The 17,226-nt window shown below is 43.8% G+C and overlaps 1 protein-coding gene across 1 annotated transcript in view; it reads right to left on the reverse strand.

Moving 5' to 3' along the window:
- Positions 1–2,873, reverse strand: part of ppp4r4 (protein phosphatase 4, regulatory subunit 4) — a 48,961-nt gene extending 46,088 nt beyond the window's left edge. Inside the window, exons 1-2 of the mRNA XM_077219441.1 lie at positions 1,890–2,873; positions 832–905 (exon numbers count right to left, since the gene is read on the reverse strand). Of these exons, the coding sequence (XP_077075556.1) occupies positions 832–905; positions 1,890–1,994 (179 nt within the window). The 5' untranslated portion in view covers positions 1,995–2,873. The remainder of the gene's footprint in view (positions 1–831; positions 906–1,889) is intronic.
- Between the last annotated feature and the right edge of the window lie 14,353 nt (positions 2,874–17,226).

Below are 17,226 nucleotides of genomic sequence, written 5' to 3' on the forward strand. Positions count from 1 at the left end.
CTCTGCCTAGATATCAATGAGAGACCATTCAAGGGATCCATTATTCATAAGACTAGTACAGCAGCGATGACACTACCTGCCCTGACCCACTGAGCTGGATGTTCTGTGCCAGTCAGCAAGCATTGAGTTGTTGTTGTTGTGCGCTCAGCTTACCCAGGATAAAGATTTGGCTAAACAGTTGCAGCCAACAATGCTGGCACGGGTAAACCGTTTCCAACCAAGTGTCAAGTGGAAAGAAAGAGCACTGAGCACAACTGACTTAGACAATCTGGGTCCCAGAGACTTGACTAATGATGCAAACATTGGAATAGTGAATAAACTTGTCAACCTTAGAGGCCTCAGTTCCCTATCTGAGCATGAGATGATGTGGTTTGAGAGGTTGCAAGTTTTAATCTTTCTCAAGTGATAACTTGTTTTAATAAATAAAAATTGCAACTGGTTGTCAGTAAATCGTATATCAGTCAGTAATAATAGTGACACCTGGTTGTATTTTTTTTTACTCACTGGAACAGAGATCAATGACTGAGACTAGAAGGATGGATAATATATAATGAACTTTTCTCAAGATGGTATGAAATGAAAATTCTTAATGATATATAGATATTATTCGTATAGTGAACAATTAATCCGTGCATGTGTTTAATATTTTTAATTAAACCCCACCTCCTTCATACATTTGAATTATGTAAAATGGTTACGTAAAAGTGTATTCACACATTTTTTGGGGTCCTTACTGCTGAGTTAGCAATTACAAATCAAAACTAACAAACCTAGCCATAAAAAAATAACAATTTATTATATTACCAGTGCCACAAATGGGTCATATTCTACCTGAGAAGGTAGACTGCTCGCTCTATGTCATTCAGATCTTCATCCACAGTGAGCTTGTCAATCTCTTCTGCAGTCTGCAAATGGGGGAAACAAGACCTGCACTTTACCAAACACACAGTGCTTTAATAAAGTAGGAAATAAAAGTTTTTAGCATGAAATGTTGAGCATCTCAATAGCAAAGGCGAAAAATCTCAAAAGTAGTGTATCTTAAATAAAGAATGGCCAGTAATTGGGCAAGATTCCATTACAGATGACTCAGCCAAATATGTGAGGAGGCTTGCAGGGAGGCAGGATGCAAGGCATGAGGGACTGCGTGGGAAGAGATAGTGTGGGGGACGGGAGCCATGTGTAGGTGCCTAGTCTATTACTTTAGGGCTCTCAGAGCCACGATGCTTTTCTTTGGAAGCTCCCCATTAAAAAATGTAAGGGACAGAAAACACCCGCCCCCTCGTCGTTGCATTATTCCAACATACGTGATGCTGTGAGTATCCATGCTTAACTTCACTGCTGCCAGGTAAATGATTGCAGAGACCCACAACACGACGTTCACACAACTATACGCTGCAACCGCTGTACTTGAAGGGATTCGAGGTAGTAATGGGAATAACGTTATGATTTGAAGTGGAAATCCTCTATTCCGCAGTTGCGAGAACGAGGAGGCGAAGCAGTGATGCGGACAGCTGACAGAAACTGCGTCACTCAGCAGACTGAAGTGGGCAACCCCCGTCCACCCCAAAGGATGCTAGTACAGTTACTACTTCAAATAAAGATAATAGAGTGTATGACGCGATAATGTCGAAAGGTCGTGGCGCGCGCAACAAAATAAGCGAAAACGTCAAATAGCGTGAATGTTTTCTGTTTTAGTCTTTCCCAAAAAAAAAAAATCTGCAGCGTCAAAAAAAAAAACTCCACTGTTAGACATAAGTGTTGATTCATTAAATGTCTAATTATCACAGTGGTGTTTGGTAAGCAGCCAATGAATAGCCTATTATACGTAACAAATAGTTTAAAATGTAGTCATTTATTGACAGAAGAAAATGGTAGGCTATTATACATACCTTCAGGCTCCTGCGAATAGGTCTCTCGATGAAAGTAAGGTCCTGCAGGTCATCTATCTCTCCAAACAAACTGGACTGACTCGGTGTCATTTTCCTGACAAACATCTGTCCTAAGTGTCTTCGTCAATGTGTCAGACGCGGGTGTCAAAGTCCTGTCATAATTGTGGCTCCTTGACAGTAAATGACTGATGTGATTTCTTTGATGAAGAGAGGATGGTCCTCCCACGACAAACGCGTCCCACTGGTTGCAAAGCTTGATCTAGCACTAGCTGCTAATTTATTTGCGTGGTGTTCAATTGTTTGTGCAGTTTCTACACGCGCTTTCAGTTGACGCGCGTGCGCTGACGGCACATTATAAGGGATTCCTGCGATAGAAGTGTTGCTAACTTCCCGAGAAAAAGGTGGATTTGATGTGCGTTTTCCCTCTGGAGCAGCTCAAGATGTCGAATGCTTCAGCGCGTGCTGATGATCAATAATAAAATCCTCCCCCCGCTGATGGGAAAACAGTTTAGATATGGCCGTTGTCATATGAAGATGAGGTGCCTGATATTCCTGATGGGTGCTAAATGTAAGATCGCACTAACATCAGCATATAGCGTGAGCTACATTCGCAGTTTAACCCGGTCGCACATACCTGTTCACCTGCCTCGGTTGACGTTAGCTCGCTAATGACACGACAACAAAGTTGGGAGGGAAAAAGGCCTGTCGAAAAAGCTCATCTCCAGAAGGCCGTGCATTTAGCCTATTTAATGCTCATCTCAAGTAATCCTCTGTATATATAGCTCAAAAGTTAAAAGGATAATTTCATAAAAGCTAGCAGCTACGTCTTTTATATTGTAAGATGTGCTAGCAAGCAGGAATATTCAAACCACGCAAACGCACTGCACCAACTAAACAGGTTTCCATGGAGACAGCATGCCACAGCAGCTCTGAGCAGCTGGAACGTCAGAGCGCTGTGTCGAGGTTCGTCATCGAAATGGATTCAGAACAGCACAACTAATGGTTTCGACTGTTGTGTTGTAATTCATTCCGTTCACTTACGACATAATATTCTAAATATGGCTAATTCCGGGTAAACCTTCGGCTTAGAAGTATGACGATTTACTCATTGTGTAAAACCAGTGCCTACCACAGTAATTCAGGCTTATACATTTAACACACAGTGGTAACTTAGACACTGCATTTTTTTAACCACACTTAAAAATTGTAAAAAGTGAAAACTGCATTAATACATCGTCTAAATGATCACACTTGCACTGCAAAAATTGAAACTGTAGTAGCCCAATAGCCTGCCCTACTGTGTTGAAATTCCACATTACTAAAAATAAAGGTTCCATTTGCCACCCTTTTTTACTTTCCACATTTTTTACATTTTATTTAAAGCTGGCGCATGAAAATTGCTACATTTACCTTGTCAACAAAGTGCAGTTATTGGAGTCATTAAAGTCACCATGAAAGCCCTCATCATTTTTAATCAACTTCGCTCTCTTGTAACAACATTTCTGATGACGTTTTAACTGGCGCAAGGTTAGGAGAACTAGTCACTCACATGAGATCACAGCAGCAAACCATAACCTTTTTCCCAGATATACATCACAATATGGAAAACTATCGCAACTTCTGTTTCATGCCGACTTTATTAACTGCAGTCTATTTTTCTGCAGGTGTAGGCCCTATTATACAAATCATTTGCAGCATTTGACAGAACTTTAGCTATACATAACGATCTAAACTTGTATTTCACTGAAGTACAAAATGTTGTGTCCTAAACTGCAGCAGCATTACACTTAACTATATTTGCCCAATGGCGAATGCAATTAAATTATGGGGAAGTCACTGTAGTGTATTGAGTTTTGTGGCTGAGTTACGTCATTTCCACTAGCTGAATTGCCCAATCGCGTGCGTCTCACTGAAAGCTTACAGCTTTGGATTTGAGTGAGACAGGTGTGTTGCAAATGAGCTCTGCATCAAAGTGTCAAAATATAACAGACTAAGTCGAGGTTTTGATCAATATCGATGGATGATATGTTGTAATGTTGGATTGAGTCACTTGGTGTGTTCGAATGTCGTTATTTATGTGTATATTCAGAGTTTTGTGTTAATGAGCTCTTTATAAGTTGCTTAAAGGAGCCGTATGTAAGAATGTGGCCAAAACTGGTACTGCAATCACTTTCAAATTACTGTAGAGCGGTGTATCCCCTTCCCCTCCTCACTGACTCGAGGTTGCCAGATAAGCTGCAGGATACAGCAGGAACGTAGGCTGCTACAAGAAGCTTTTTCTGTTAATTATGTTTATGCTTCAAATCAGAGATGTTTTGCAAAGTAATATATCACAAAAATTTACTAATGGCGATTAGCCAAATATAATCGTAAAGATGTACGCTCGTATGTGACAGTACATTCTTAGAACAGTAGCTGTTAGTCTAACTTGTAACGGTAGGTGTCTGTCATTAACGTAAGTACAAGCACAAGCCTCTGTCACTGTGTGTAACCGATATCAAAGATACAGCTATTCATTAAGCTGACGCTATAAGTGAAAGCGACCAGCTGTATTTTTTAACTTACCCTGCAGTACACATCCATAGCGCTAAAATATGTGATGTTAAGGATTACGTTTCATTCTATTATTTTTGGCTGTAGAACTTGCATGATAAACAATAAGGGGGCGTGCTAATGTTGTTTTCCTCAGCGTCTCATCATAATGACAGAGAAACGGGCTCTCATAATGCATTGCTAATGTTAGTAATGACGACTCTCCGTTTTTATTACACAAACAATTCCTTACCTTTTCAATTCAATGACCCACCTCCTCCATATGAGCTCACGTAACGTTACTTTGCACGAACATGCATAACTTTGTTCGACTGTCATGAATATTTGAAATGTCCATTTACATCAAGTACAAGTTAGCCAAACATAGATGAATCTTACGTGTCCAGGAGAAAATTAGCAACGTTGGCGTCTGACTTCAAATTCTTCTCCGTTTTCAGCCGTCTCCATCTTTCAAAGGCATCTCCTATACAGATCCTTGTTTTATTTCGGACTTTGACACGAAGTATTTCGGATTCATAACGAGTTTTTTTTTTTGGTTTCGCAACATTAGACATTTTTTTTATCCGATTCCGACACGTTTGTTTGTAGCTGCAGCTGTGGTAACTAGAGCAGAGCTGGCAACCCGGAAGCCGCAACACTACTGACTTCGTGATTGGTAGATAGGTGGAGGGTGGCGCATCAGAACAAAACACAACATGACAACATCAACATCAGTTGAGGGCTGCAACTTCACTTTTTAAATGAAAATATCCTGGCCGGACTACTGTTGTCACTGATATAAGTATTTGAAATGAACATGATTTCTTAATGTCTAGTGACATATCAGGGCCATTTTATGATTAATTTAAATAAATTTCTTACATACAGCTCCTTTAAAGTTGCCGCATTCGCGCTTTTGCTTCATTTAGTAAATTCTGATTTATTCATATGGAAATTAGCCCCGTCTCCACTCATTCACACCAGGGGCCTATTCATAGATGCCACCTACGTCTGTACTAAAATGAGGGCCAGTAATTAATGTTCACAATCATTAATATGTTTACAGTTACTAAATTCATGTAGTTCTTTGTATGTGTGATAGTTTATTCCCTGTTGTTATTCATTCAGGCAGTAAGTGACTCGTCTATTGTAAGGACCCGAGGGTGCTTAGGACCAGTGTTGCCAAGTCCGCTTATTATAAGCGACTTTGGGCTTGTTTTTCTGTAAAGTAGCTTACAAATATTGGTAGTCGCGGGTCGCGTTTTTTTTGGGCTTGTTTCTAAAGTGTAGTTGCTTATTTGGGCTTGTTCTCAGCTCGTTAACAAGCAGATATTTTCTATATGTTATTTAAACGTAGGAGTTTGTCTTGCCTGTTCCCTCTGTCTCTCCCCTTTCACTATACATGAATATCAGATGATGTCACCAACGTCTCCTCACTGACGTCACTGAATTCTAAAACTTGTCTTCCGCCATCTTGAGTACCTGATTCGGCAAGATCGATACGTCAGTCGCAAAGGAATTAGAGCTTATTCTCTGGCCGAGCCCGAACTTGCGGGCCGATATTTACCCTCACTATCCTCGGGCCGGGCCCTTGATCTAGAGATGTGCACTCCCAATGCAAAAGAGTGCGGCGCGGGACTAGATTTGATGGCGAGTGCGAGCGGCAATGCACTCTCTGTGTGTGTGCGCGTTGCAGGGAGAATAAAACGATTCGCGGGACTCCCGCAAACTAGAAATATCTATGAATAAAACATATAAAAACGAATACATTTTTGCAGAAAAGCAACAAGAACTAAAACAAAATAGAAACGATTTACAGGCCAGAGTTTCCTTTTAAAACACGTTTGCAGCGTTGAGCAATGTAGCCAAAAACAGACATACGTGTTGATTTCTTCAATGCAAACGCCAATCAGAAGCATTTAAGATAGACTCCCCTCACTGCTCAAAACCTCTATGCTCAAAACTGACTTTTTGTTCAAAGCTCTGTATGCTGACAAATCCTCTAATTGTAACAAACAAAGTGTATATATTATGAAAGATTCATTGTGCAGTCAGCTTAATTGATATTAACAGAGATGTGAGATCGCGATTAACTGATGTTAGCTTTTTAGGAATTATTAAGGGAGTGCACTTTGCGCGCATTCAGTCAAATGATAATGAGCTTACGCTAGTTTAGGACTGTGCGATATCACGATTTATGATCGTGGATTAAAATATATCCACCATCTGCTTTTGAAGAAATGTCGTAGTAGTATCGTGCATTCTATCAGTTGCAGTTCTGGCGCCTCCGTCTCAGCATAGGCTACAACGCGACGTATATTCACATCAAATGTTAACACAAAGGAACGGGACAATGCAGTTCACATAAGTTCATTATTTGCATGTGCTAACAAGTCATTCACGTGTTGATGCGCGGTTCTAACGAGCGCTTTTCTGAGCGCGTACACCCGAAGCGCACGCGCACTAAGCCTGTCTAACAACAGCGACAGGTTACTGAACGAAGTTATTTTTCTAGTCTTATTGCGCGAATACTGTCAAATACACACAGGGTTTACATAAACAAAGTTGGTTATGTATAAAGTGAAACAAACAGAGAAAATCTGCTTCCTAGCTAATGCCGTCAGTATTGTAGACAGTACCCGGCAGGTACTCAAGATGGCGGAATTCAACTGGAAAAAGAGCGGATGACGTAAGAGGTCATGTGACTGATATTCATGTATATACAGAGTTTTTTCCCACCCACATCCTGCTTCTAATTGGCTCTGACCCAGAAGGCAATGAGTACTAGCCAATCAGAGGCAGAGCAGGGCAATCTGGTTTTTTTCTGGTTAGGAAAACGTCAGTGAGTGACGTTTAAAGGAAAATACTTGCGAGTTGCGCCTGATGGTGAATGGACTGTAGGAGACTTTTTATATATAAATTATTTACAAAACTGCCCACAGTTTACCAATCTGTCCACATGGATGTAAATGACAATCTGTACCCACAGTTTAAAACTATCCGTCCCCACCGATTGTAAAACTGTGCACACAGTTTATTTATTTTTCTCTTCACTGAACCTAGGGGGCTCCGTAGAAAAAGCTCTTTTTCTGTCTATGAGAAAAGGTCGCTTCTTTCGGGCTTGTTTTCACGGGCCTGGTTGCTTATTTGTCTCGCGAGATCTGGCAACACTGCATTAGGACCCTGATGCTGACGCGATTTAGTGGGAAGTACGAGCGCTATTGTTATTATAAGCGCAGAACGGACCTTACACCAGTTCATCTGCGATTTAATGATGAGTAATCATATGTGTGCGTGCATCAAAGAGTAAGTTAATCTTGCATAATTATACCGTGTATTTACACTGTGAGAGTGCGTAAATTTGTCTTTAAAGATGTGATTATCACATAGGCTATGCAGTAGCACACGTGTCTGTAAGCTAATCATATTGTACGATTGCTGAATAGACATATTTCCAGTGTTTATGTCATACGAAATACGGATTGTATTCTTTTCATATTGTGGAAATTGCAGTAACTTGCAAGAGACAACTTCTCACTTTGAGCACACAAATACGTTTGTCGTTTATTTACTATGAAAAAACGAACAGGAAGCAAATGGCGCTGACAAGCGTCCTACGTCATCACCCATACAGAACATTTAAAGGGACCACGATCCCTGAACAGTTATGAGGAAAAACGCTAAGAACAAAGTACTGCATTTATCACCAACAATGTTTAGTACTACATTTAACACAAAGGTGAATTATGTATGTCACAGTCACTACACACGTCCCCCCAGAATTCACCGTATCCGAAGAACCAAACTGTCAACGGGGAGGTGGGCGTATCAACCGACCACAACGGCTGCGCTGTACTGGAGGTTGAGGAGACCTCACTGCAGCCGGTGTCCTGTCATGACCCGGGTGTGGGGCATGGAGTGTAGGAGGTTTAGCAGCAAGGGGTGGAGGCAGAGCAGGAGGCCGTCCGCGGCGTGGGGGCTTGGCCACGTCCAAATGAGCCGGTTTGAGGCGGTCGATAGAAATTCGCTCTGGTTTGCCGCCTCTGTCCACCACAAAATGTTTTTCCCCCGTCTCCAGCACCCGGAATGGGCCCTCATAGGGCGGACGTAGCGGTCCCCTGTGGGCATCGTGGCGAATGAAAACGTAGTCAGCCGTCTGAAGTCCAGCGGGGATGTGTGACTGAGGGAGGCCGTGACATGAAGTAGGAACAGGTGCGAAAAGCCTTGCATTGTCCAGTAGAGTAGACCGCTGGAAAGTAGCAGACCAGGGAACCGTGGCACTAGGGACAAACTCCCCAGGTACCCGCAGTGGCTGTCCATAAACAAGCTCCGCGGATGAGGACTGAAGGTCCTCCTTTGGTGCAGTCCTGATGCCCAGCAACACCCATGGAAGCTTGTCGACCCAGTTGCTGTCTTTGAGGCTGGCACGCAGGGCAGCCTTCATTGACCTATGAAAACGTTCACAGAGTCCGTTAGCCTGCGGGTGATATGCGGTCGTGCGGTGGAGTTTCACTCCGAGGCTCTGTGCGACAGAGTCCCACAGCTCAGACGTGAACTGCGCGCCTCGGTCAGAGGAAATGTCCGAAGGAGTGCCAAAACGGGCAACCCAGGTGCCAATAAATGCCCGTGTCATCTCGACAGACGCTATTGACGTCAAAGGCACAACCTCGGGCCAGCGGGTGATCCTGTCAACCATGGTGAACAGATATGTGAAACCGTGAGAGGAGGGCAGAGGACCGACCAGGTCCACGTTTACATGGTCAAAACGTCTCTCCGGAACCTGGAACAAACCTAATGGGGCTTTAGTGTGGCGGTGGACTTTGGCCCGTTGGCACTCAACACAGATGTTAGCCCAATCCCTAACGTCCTTCTTGAGGCCGTGCCAAACAAACTTAGCTGCAACCAGTCTCTGTGACGCTTTCGAACCTGGGTGGGAGAGACCATGGATGGCGTCAAAAACTTGTCGTCTCCATCCCGAGGGAACGACTGGCCGAGGACTACCTGTGGAGATGTCACACAGGAGTGTGGTGCCGGGATCACCAAAAACTACATCCTCGATCTGCAGACCTGTAGTCGAGGTCCTCAGGAGTTGCACGTCCGGGTCTGTGGCCTGAGTGGCCGCCATGCGGTTGTAATCCAAGCCCAGGTGGACTGCCCCCACCACAGCCCGTGATAGGCAGTCAGCCACGTGGTTGGTCTTACCAGCAACGTGCTGCAAGTCCGTGGTGAACTCTGAAATGTAGGACAGATGACGTTGCTGGCGGGCGGACCACGGCTCAGCCAGCTTGGCCATGGCAAAAGTCAACGGCTTGTGGTCCACAAACGCAGTGAAGTGTCGGCCTTCCAGGAGGGAACGAAAGTGTTGGATGGCGAGGTAGAGACCCAGCAGCTCCCGGTCGAAAGTGCTGTACTTCCGCTCACAGGGGCGCAGCTGACGGCTAAAGAAAGCCAGCGGCTGCCAGGCACCGCCTACCCACTGCTCGTAGACAGCACCGACAGCATAGTCTGAGGCATCCGAGGTGATGGCGATGGGGGCTGTTGGAGAAGGATGCGCCAGCATGGTGGCGTTCGCTAGGGCTGCCTTAGTGTTGGCAAAAGCCCTGTCTCTACTCTCAGTCCAGTCCACAACGTGCTGTGGTTTACCTTTCAAGGCCTCGTGCAAAGGCCGCATGAGCAGAGAAGCTCGAGGGATGAAGCGGTGGTAAAAATTCACCATGCCAAGGAACTCCTGCAGGGATTTGACAGTGAGCGGGCGTGGGAAATGTGTGACTGCCTCCACCTTTGATGGGAGAGGGACCGCCCCGTCCTTATTGACTCTGTGTCCAAGGAAGTCAATGGTGGAGAGGCCGAACTGGCACTTGGCGGGGTTGACAATCAATCCATGTTGGCTAAGCCGCTCAAAAAGGGTTAGGAGGTGCGCCAGGTGCTGAGACTTGGACGTGCTCGCTACTAGAATGTCATCCAAGTACACGAAAAGAAAAGGCAGGTCCCGCAAAACAGAGTCCATGAGGCGTTGAAAAGTTTGGGCGGCGTTTTTAAGGCCGAACGGCATGCGCAGGAACTCAAACAGACCAAGCGGAGTGATCACTGCCGTTTTGGGGATGTCCAGTGGATGTACCGGCACCTGATGATCCACGAACAAGGTCCACCTTGGAAAAAATCACCTTGCCAGACAGGTGTGCTGAAAAATCCTGTATATTCGGGACTGGGTATCGGTCAGGCGCCGTTGCCTCATTAAGCCGCCGGTAGTCGCCACACGGGCGCCAGCCGCCACCAGGTTTGGGGATGTGGAGGGGCGATGCCCACGGGCTGTCGGATCGTCGAACTATTCCCAGGCGTTCCATGTTCGCAAACTCAGCCTTTGCAACGGCAAGCTTGGTTGGGTCGAGGCGCCGAGCGCGGGCGTAGACGGGTGGACCAGTGGTGGCGAGATGGTGCTCCACACCATGCTTCACTGCAGATGCAGAGAAAGTGGGCTGAGTGAGGGCTGGGAAACTGGCAAGCAGACGGTGGAAATCATCAGAAGCTGAAAGCATGCTAGACAGCCGTATGGAGTCGGTCCCGCTGAGCGTGCATGTATAAGAGCAAAACGTGACAGCGTCAATCAGACGGCGATTCTTTACATCCACCAACAGTCCATGTGCACACAAAAAATCAGCGCCGAGGAGGGGAACCGCAACCTTTGCAGTAAGAAAATTTCAACCGAAGTGCTGTCCTCCAAAACACAATTCGATGTACCTCGTTCCATACGTGCGGATGGGGCTGCCATTGGCAGCTTCCATAGGAAGGCCGTGGCTGTCGGTCACCATGTCCAAACGGGATGCAGGCAGGACGCTCCTCTGTGCTCCTGTGTCGCAAAGAAAACGCCGTCCAGAGATGCTGTCGTGGATGAAAAGCAGCCTGCCTACGCGGCCGACGCTCATGGCCACTACTGAGCGCCGGCCCCAGCGTTTCCCGACCTGCCGAAACTGCATGGTGAGCGACATTTGTTAGCCTTGGTTCCAAACTTAGCATGGTAGAAACATAAGCCTGGAAGTTGTTGGGGGCTAGAAGACAACTGCCGCCTAGAAGTGGTTGCCGCGACGAAGGTGGAGTCGTCACGTGTCACCGAAGCGAAGTGCGCGGGAAAAAGCGCGTCCGCACAATGTCCGTGACTCGCCAGGAAAAATTTATCAGCTTCCTCAGCCAGTCTCCGACAGTCAGTGATTGTGGTGTTGGCTAATGCAGCTCTCACTTGTGAAGGCAGCTGACGCAGGAAAAGCTGGATGAACAGAAAATCGGGTCTGTGCTCTCCCAAAAGATCCAGCATGCGGTCCATGAGCTCGGACGGTTTGCTGTCACCCAGTCCTTGAAGGGAGAAAAGCCTGCCGGCTCTCTCAGCGTCCGACAGCCCGAACGTTTTCAACAGGTGGGCTTTGAGTGCTGCATACTTCTCGTTTTCCGGAGGATTTGTTAGAAGGCTCACCACTCTGGATGCCGTTGAATTACCGAGAGCCGACACTACGTAGTAGTATTTTGTTGTATCCGCGGTGATCTCACGCAGCGCGAACTGCGCTTCAGTCTGTGCGAACCATGCCGATGCGGACGATTCCCAGAATTCGGGGAGTTTGAGGGTGACAGCGTTCGCAGTCATGGTCGTGTTGTGTCACTGGATACGTCCAGCAGACTAATGTCGGGGTCACCAGTGTGGAAATTGCAGTAACTTGCAAGAGACAACTTCTCACTTTGAGCACACAAATACGTGTGTCGTTTATTTACTATGAAAAACGAACAGGAAGCAAATGGCGCTGACAAGCGTCCTACGTCATCACCCATACAGGACATTTAAAGGGACCACGATCCCTGAACAGTTATGAGGAAAAACGCTAAGAACAAAGTACTACATTTATCACCAACAATGTTTAGAACTACATTTAACACAAAGGTGAATTATGTATGTCACAGTCATTGTGTATATTTACTTTCTTTATTGTTGTTTCTCTTTCTAGAACCACACTTAATTAAATTATGTTCATGTTTGAAATGGGTGATCTGGTGTGCATCTGGCTCCTCCTAAACGGACATCCTTTATTGTTCTGATCGGACAATCTTTGGTGGTTGCCACCGGGTATAAATTAGCCCAGAGCCATATAGAGTGAGAGTTGCTACAACTCCATTGACTTCAATGGAACGTTTTTTTACCGCAATGGCGGCTCGCGGAGCCTCTCAATAGTTCCCGGAAGTAGCAGCAGCGCGGTAGAGTTACAGCAGAACAGACCGTTTGTGATGCACTTTTAAAAGGTAAGACGTTTGAAGAATAAGATTATATATTATCAGTACATCTGAATCAAATTAACTTATGTATTAAAGCATGCTAGTTGATTATTGCTCTCTAGATTAGTAGTTTTAGGGGACGTTATCAGGTAAAATAAAGGTCATTGGATAAAGTTAATACCGCATAACAAATGAATAAGCGCAACGATTCAGGGGAGGTCCAGACCTTGGCTGGAACAGCGACACAGTGAACTCAGAGAACTCTTGAGCAAACAGTTTGTGAATAAGCTACTACAAATGATCGCCGTGAATAAAATATAATATTCAGATATTTTTAAACCACAACCCTCTAATGTGGGTTTGAATCCACTGTAAGACACCAATGTGTCCCTGAGCAAGACACTTAACCCCTAGTTGCTCCAGAGGCGTGCGACCTCTGAAATATAGCAATTGTAAGTCGCTTTGGATAAAAGCGTCAGCTAAGTGAATAAATGTAAATGTTTATTTTGGGGAGTGGCCACTGTGCAGTGTGAGCCAGAGTAGCCAGCGGCTAGAGCGGCAAAAGCCAATGTGTGCTTCTTTTACTATATATTTACCGATATATTTTGCATTTCTAATCCAAACAACGTCAAACTTGGCACTGCACTTATTCGTGCCCGTAGCAAGACACCTGTCAAGTTTGAAATCCATTGGGAGCGGTTCGAGAGATAAGCTCGTTCAAAATCTGTTTTTGTGTGTGTTTTTAGTAGTTTTTGGTTTGGTGTGTTTGAGTGCTTATTGTTACAATTACACAGCAAAAGTTCAGTGACATTTTTATTTGTGCATGGTAGAAAGCAAATACTGATACTGACATAATGACATAGCCTACAATAAATATGGAACATTGAACTACATGGTTGCAAAACAATTTATAATGGTGATATTAGGTGAAATGTATTTGGGTATCTGTACTGGTAGCAGGAGTTTGGATTAGATTAGATTTACATTAGAGTAAACTTTGTTGTCATTGTGCAGATTACAGTTATAGAGACAATGAAAGGCAGGTAGCGTCTTTTATGTTTAGTTGGTGAATAGCAAAAGCTACTATTACACAGTAGCGATAATGTTAAGCGCACCAGAATAAAATATAATATTCAGAAGTAAACAGTGTAGCTGACTTACAGATTCAGTTAACTTCCAATTCAGATTCAGATTCAGTTAACAGATTCAGAAATGAATAAGCGCGACGATTCAGGGAGCAGCGACACAGTGAACTTCGAGAAAACGTTACGCTTGAGCAAACAGTTTGTGAATAGGCTACTACAAATGATGGCCGTGAATAAAATATAATATTCAGATATTTTTAAACCCCAACCCTCTAATGTCAGAATGTTTATTTTTAAATCACAACCTTCTAAACATCTTCAATGTGTGCTTCTTTTACAGAGAAATGCGAATAACAGATACACATTTCTGTAATTTCTAGATAGATGTAGCCTATGCTTGTCTGTGTATAGACTATATTATATTTATACTGTATATTATATGTGTGTGTGTGTACTGTATATTTTTTAATCACAATTAATCGATTTGACAGTAGCCTATTATGTGCAAAATCAGTTTTTGTGTACGTGTTTTTAGTAGTTGTTGGTTTTGTGTGTTTGAGTGCTCATTGTTTCAATTACACAGCAAAAGTTCAGTGACATTTTTATTTGTACATGGTTGAAATACTGATACTGACATAATGACATACAATAATTAAGGAAAATTGAACTACATAAATAACTAACTACTGACAACTAACTACTTTTGAATAACTGCAATATTCAGAAGTAAACAGTGTAGCTGACTTAATGTTTAACTGACAGAATGTTTATTTCTAAACCACTACAATATTCAGAGGTAAACATTGTCTTAATGTTTAGCTGACAGAATGTTTATTTTTAAACCACAATTTTTAAACCATAACACAGCACAGGACAGTGCTGAAAGTACTTCAACTGCGACAGGAACAAAGTCAAGACAGTAACATCGGACTGGTGAGGATGCGAGGCAGGGAAAGAAAGCTCATTCCAGCTGGAGGAACAGTTGTTCTGGAGGGAGTGGCATCAGTTAAAGAGTTCCATACTGAGAGGTCTGCTATCATAGGGTACCCTTCATCCTCTTCTCTGCCTGGAGGGCTGCTAGTAAAGCCCTGTCTAGTTGATCTACCAGGCCGACTACCAGTTGTGGTCTTATACGAGTCGGAACACGACATTATTATCCCAGCTAAGAGTGTGATTGCTGAGCTCAGTGCAATCCAGGCTATCCTGTCTCACAAACAGAGCGTGACCCATCCAGCTGAACCAGAACACTCCAAGGCAGCTGATCTAGCCTTTGACTTTGGTGAGTCCCCGGTCCCTCCGGATTGGAAAGACAGAATTACTCGAAAATTAAATAGTATGCCTGAGGTCTTCGCGCAGAACGACACTGACTTTGGAAGGACAGACAAAGTCAAGCATCACATCAAGCTGTCTGATGAAACACCATTCAAACTCAGAGCTCGGCCGATACACCCAAACAACGTAGAAGCTGTTCGTCAACATCTTCAAGAGCTTCTCGATGCTGGGGTGATTCGTGAAAGTGAGTCCCCATTCTCCTCTCCAATCGCTGTAGTCAGGAAGAAGAATGGCCAGGTACGCCTCTGTATTGACTACAGGAAACTGAACCTGCAGACGGTGAAAGATGCCTATGCACTTCCGAGGATGGATGACACCTTCACAGCACTCACCGGTTCCAAGTGGTTCAGCGTCCTCGACCTAAAGTCTGGCTACTATCAGATCGAAGTAGACGAGGTTGACAAGCCAAAGACCGCCTTCGTATGCCCACTTGGTTTCTGGGAGTATAACCGCATGCCTCAGGGCGGGACAAATGTCCCAAGTACCTGCCAAAAACTGATGGAAAAATGCATGGGAGACATGAACTTGAAGGAAGTTGTTGTTTTCCTGGATGACTTGATAGTCTTCTCGAGAACATTAGAAGATCATGAAGCCAGACTCACCAAGGTTCTCAACCGCCTGAAGGAGTATGGACTCAATCTGTCCCCGGAAAAGTGTAAATTCTTTCAGTCCTCAGTCCGGTACTTGGGCCATGTAGTCTCAGAGCAGGGAGTGGAGACCGACCCGGAAAAGATTGCAGCGTTCAAGACCTGGCCAGTTCCTCTGCATCTAAAAGAGTTAAAGGCTTTCCTTGGATTCTGTGGGTATTATAGGAAGTTCATTAAAGGCTATTCAACTATAATGAAACCCCTGAATGACTTAACATCTGGCTACCCGCCTCTAAGGAAACACCTAAAGTCCAAGGAAAAGAGTGGTTCTTGAAACGTTGGACTCCTGCCTGCCAACAGGCATTCAAGATGATCATCGGGAAGTAGGGTTGGGCGGTATTTCGGTAATATCGTATACCGCAGGGTCTTAAAATAGCAACGGTATCAGTTTCAAAACCGCCATTACCGGCACTTATATATAATATATAAATATAATTTATTCAATGCCTAAAAATGCTTTTGTAGTTGTCATCAAGTGACAGTGTGGAGGAGAAAGAGAGAGAGAGAGAGAAGGGAGAGGCGGTAAATACTGACGAGGCAATTTGTAAATGTTGCAATAAAAAAGGTGACCGCGAGAGATGGAAACACCTCTAACCTAATGTCGCATCTCCGAAACAACCACCCACTCACTGCTGCGAGGATGCATTTTGCCCCGAGTTCATTAAATAAGCGCATTAGTTTATATTTGTTAAAATATTATAATGTTATTTTTTTTTACGTTGATAATGAAAACTGAACAGCACGAGTAAGATGGGATGCATCGGGAGTCAGACATTGACCACTTCATTAAGTTTCATTTTGTAAAAGGCCTTTCTTTAAAGTGAATTTCGTTTTGTATAAATTGTATCTTAATTTTATTAATTGTTTTATCAACCAATTGCCTGGATTTAATAAATAAGAATTAAATATAGCAGACAACATAATCATGACATGATCGTCCGCTGGCGCGCCACGGTCACTTGCATTGAAATCTCATCATAAATTAACCGAAACTCAGTGTATGTCTCACAGACATGACAGATAGGTCTATATCTAAATAAAGCTTGAAATTTCATTAAACGAAACGATTCAAAACGAAAAGAAATAGGCCACTCGCTGATTATTTAATCCATGATGTGCATTTCTCTCTATGCGCGTTCATACGGAAATGGCGATCATCAAATTAAACGAAACTATTCAAAACGAAAAGAATAGGCTAGCCTACTCTCTGATTATGTAATCCATGATGTGCATTTCTCTCTATCGTTCACTATGGAGATGGCGATTCGTCAATTTATTTAAACGAAACAATTCAAAAGGAAAAGAAATATAGGCAGCATACTCTCTGATTAATCCATGATGTGCATTTCTCTCTATAGGCGCGTTCACTACGGAGATATCAATCGTCAATTTCTTTAAACGAAACAATTCAAAACGAAAAGAAAAAGGCTAGCCTATACCTTCTGATTATGTAATCCATGATTTGCATTTCTCTCTATATGCGCGTTC

The sequence above is a fragment of the Siphateles boraxobius genome, unplaced genomic scaffold (assembly GCF_051911475.1).
Source record: "Siphateles boraxobius isolate OS27281-9 unplaced genomic scaffold, OSU_SipBor_1 8, whole genome shotgun sequence".
Taxonomy (NCBI): Eukaryota; Metazoa; Chordata; class Actinopteri; order Cypriniformes; family Leuciscidae; genus Siphateles; species Siphateles boraxobius.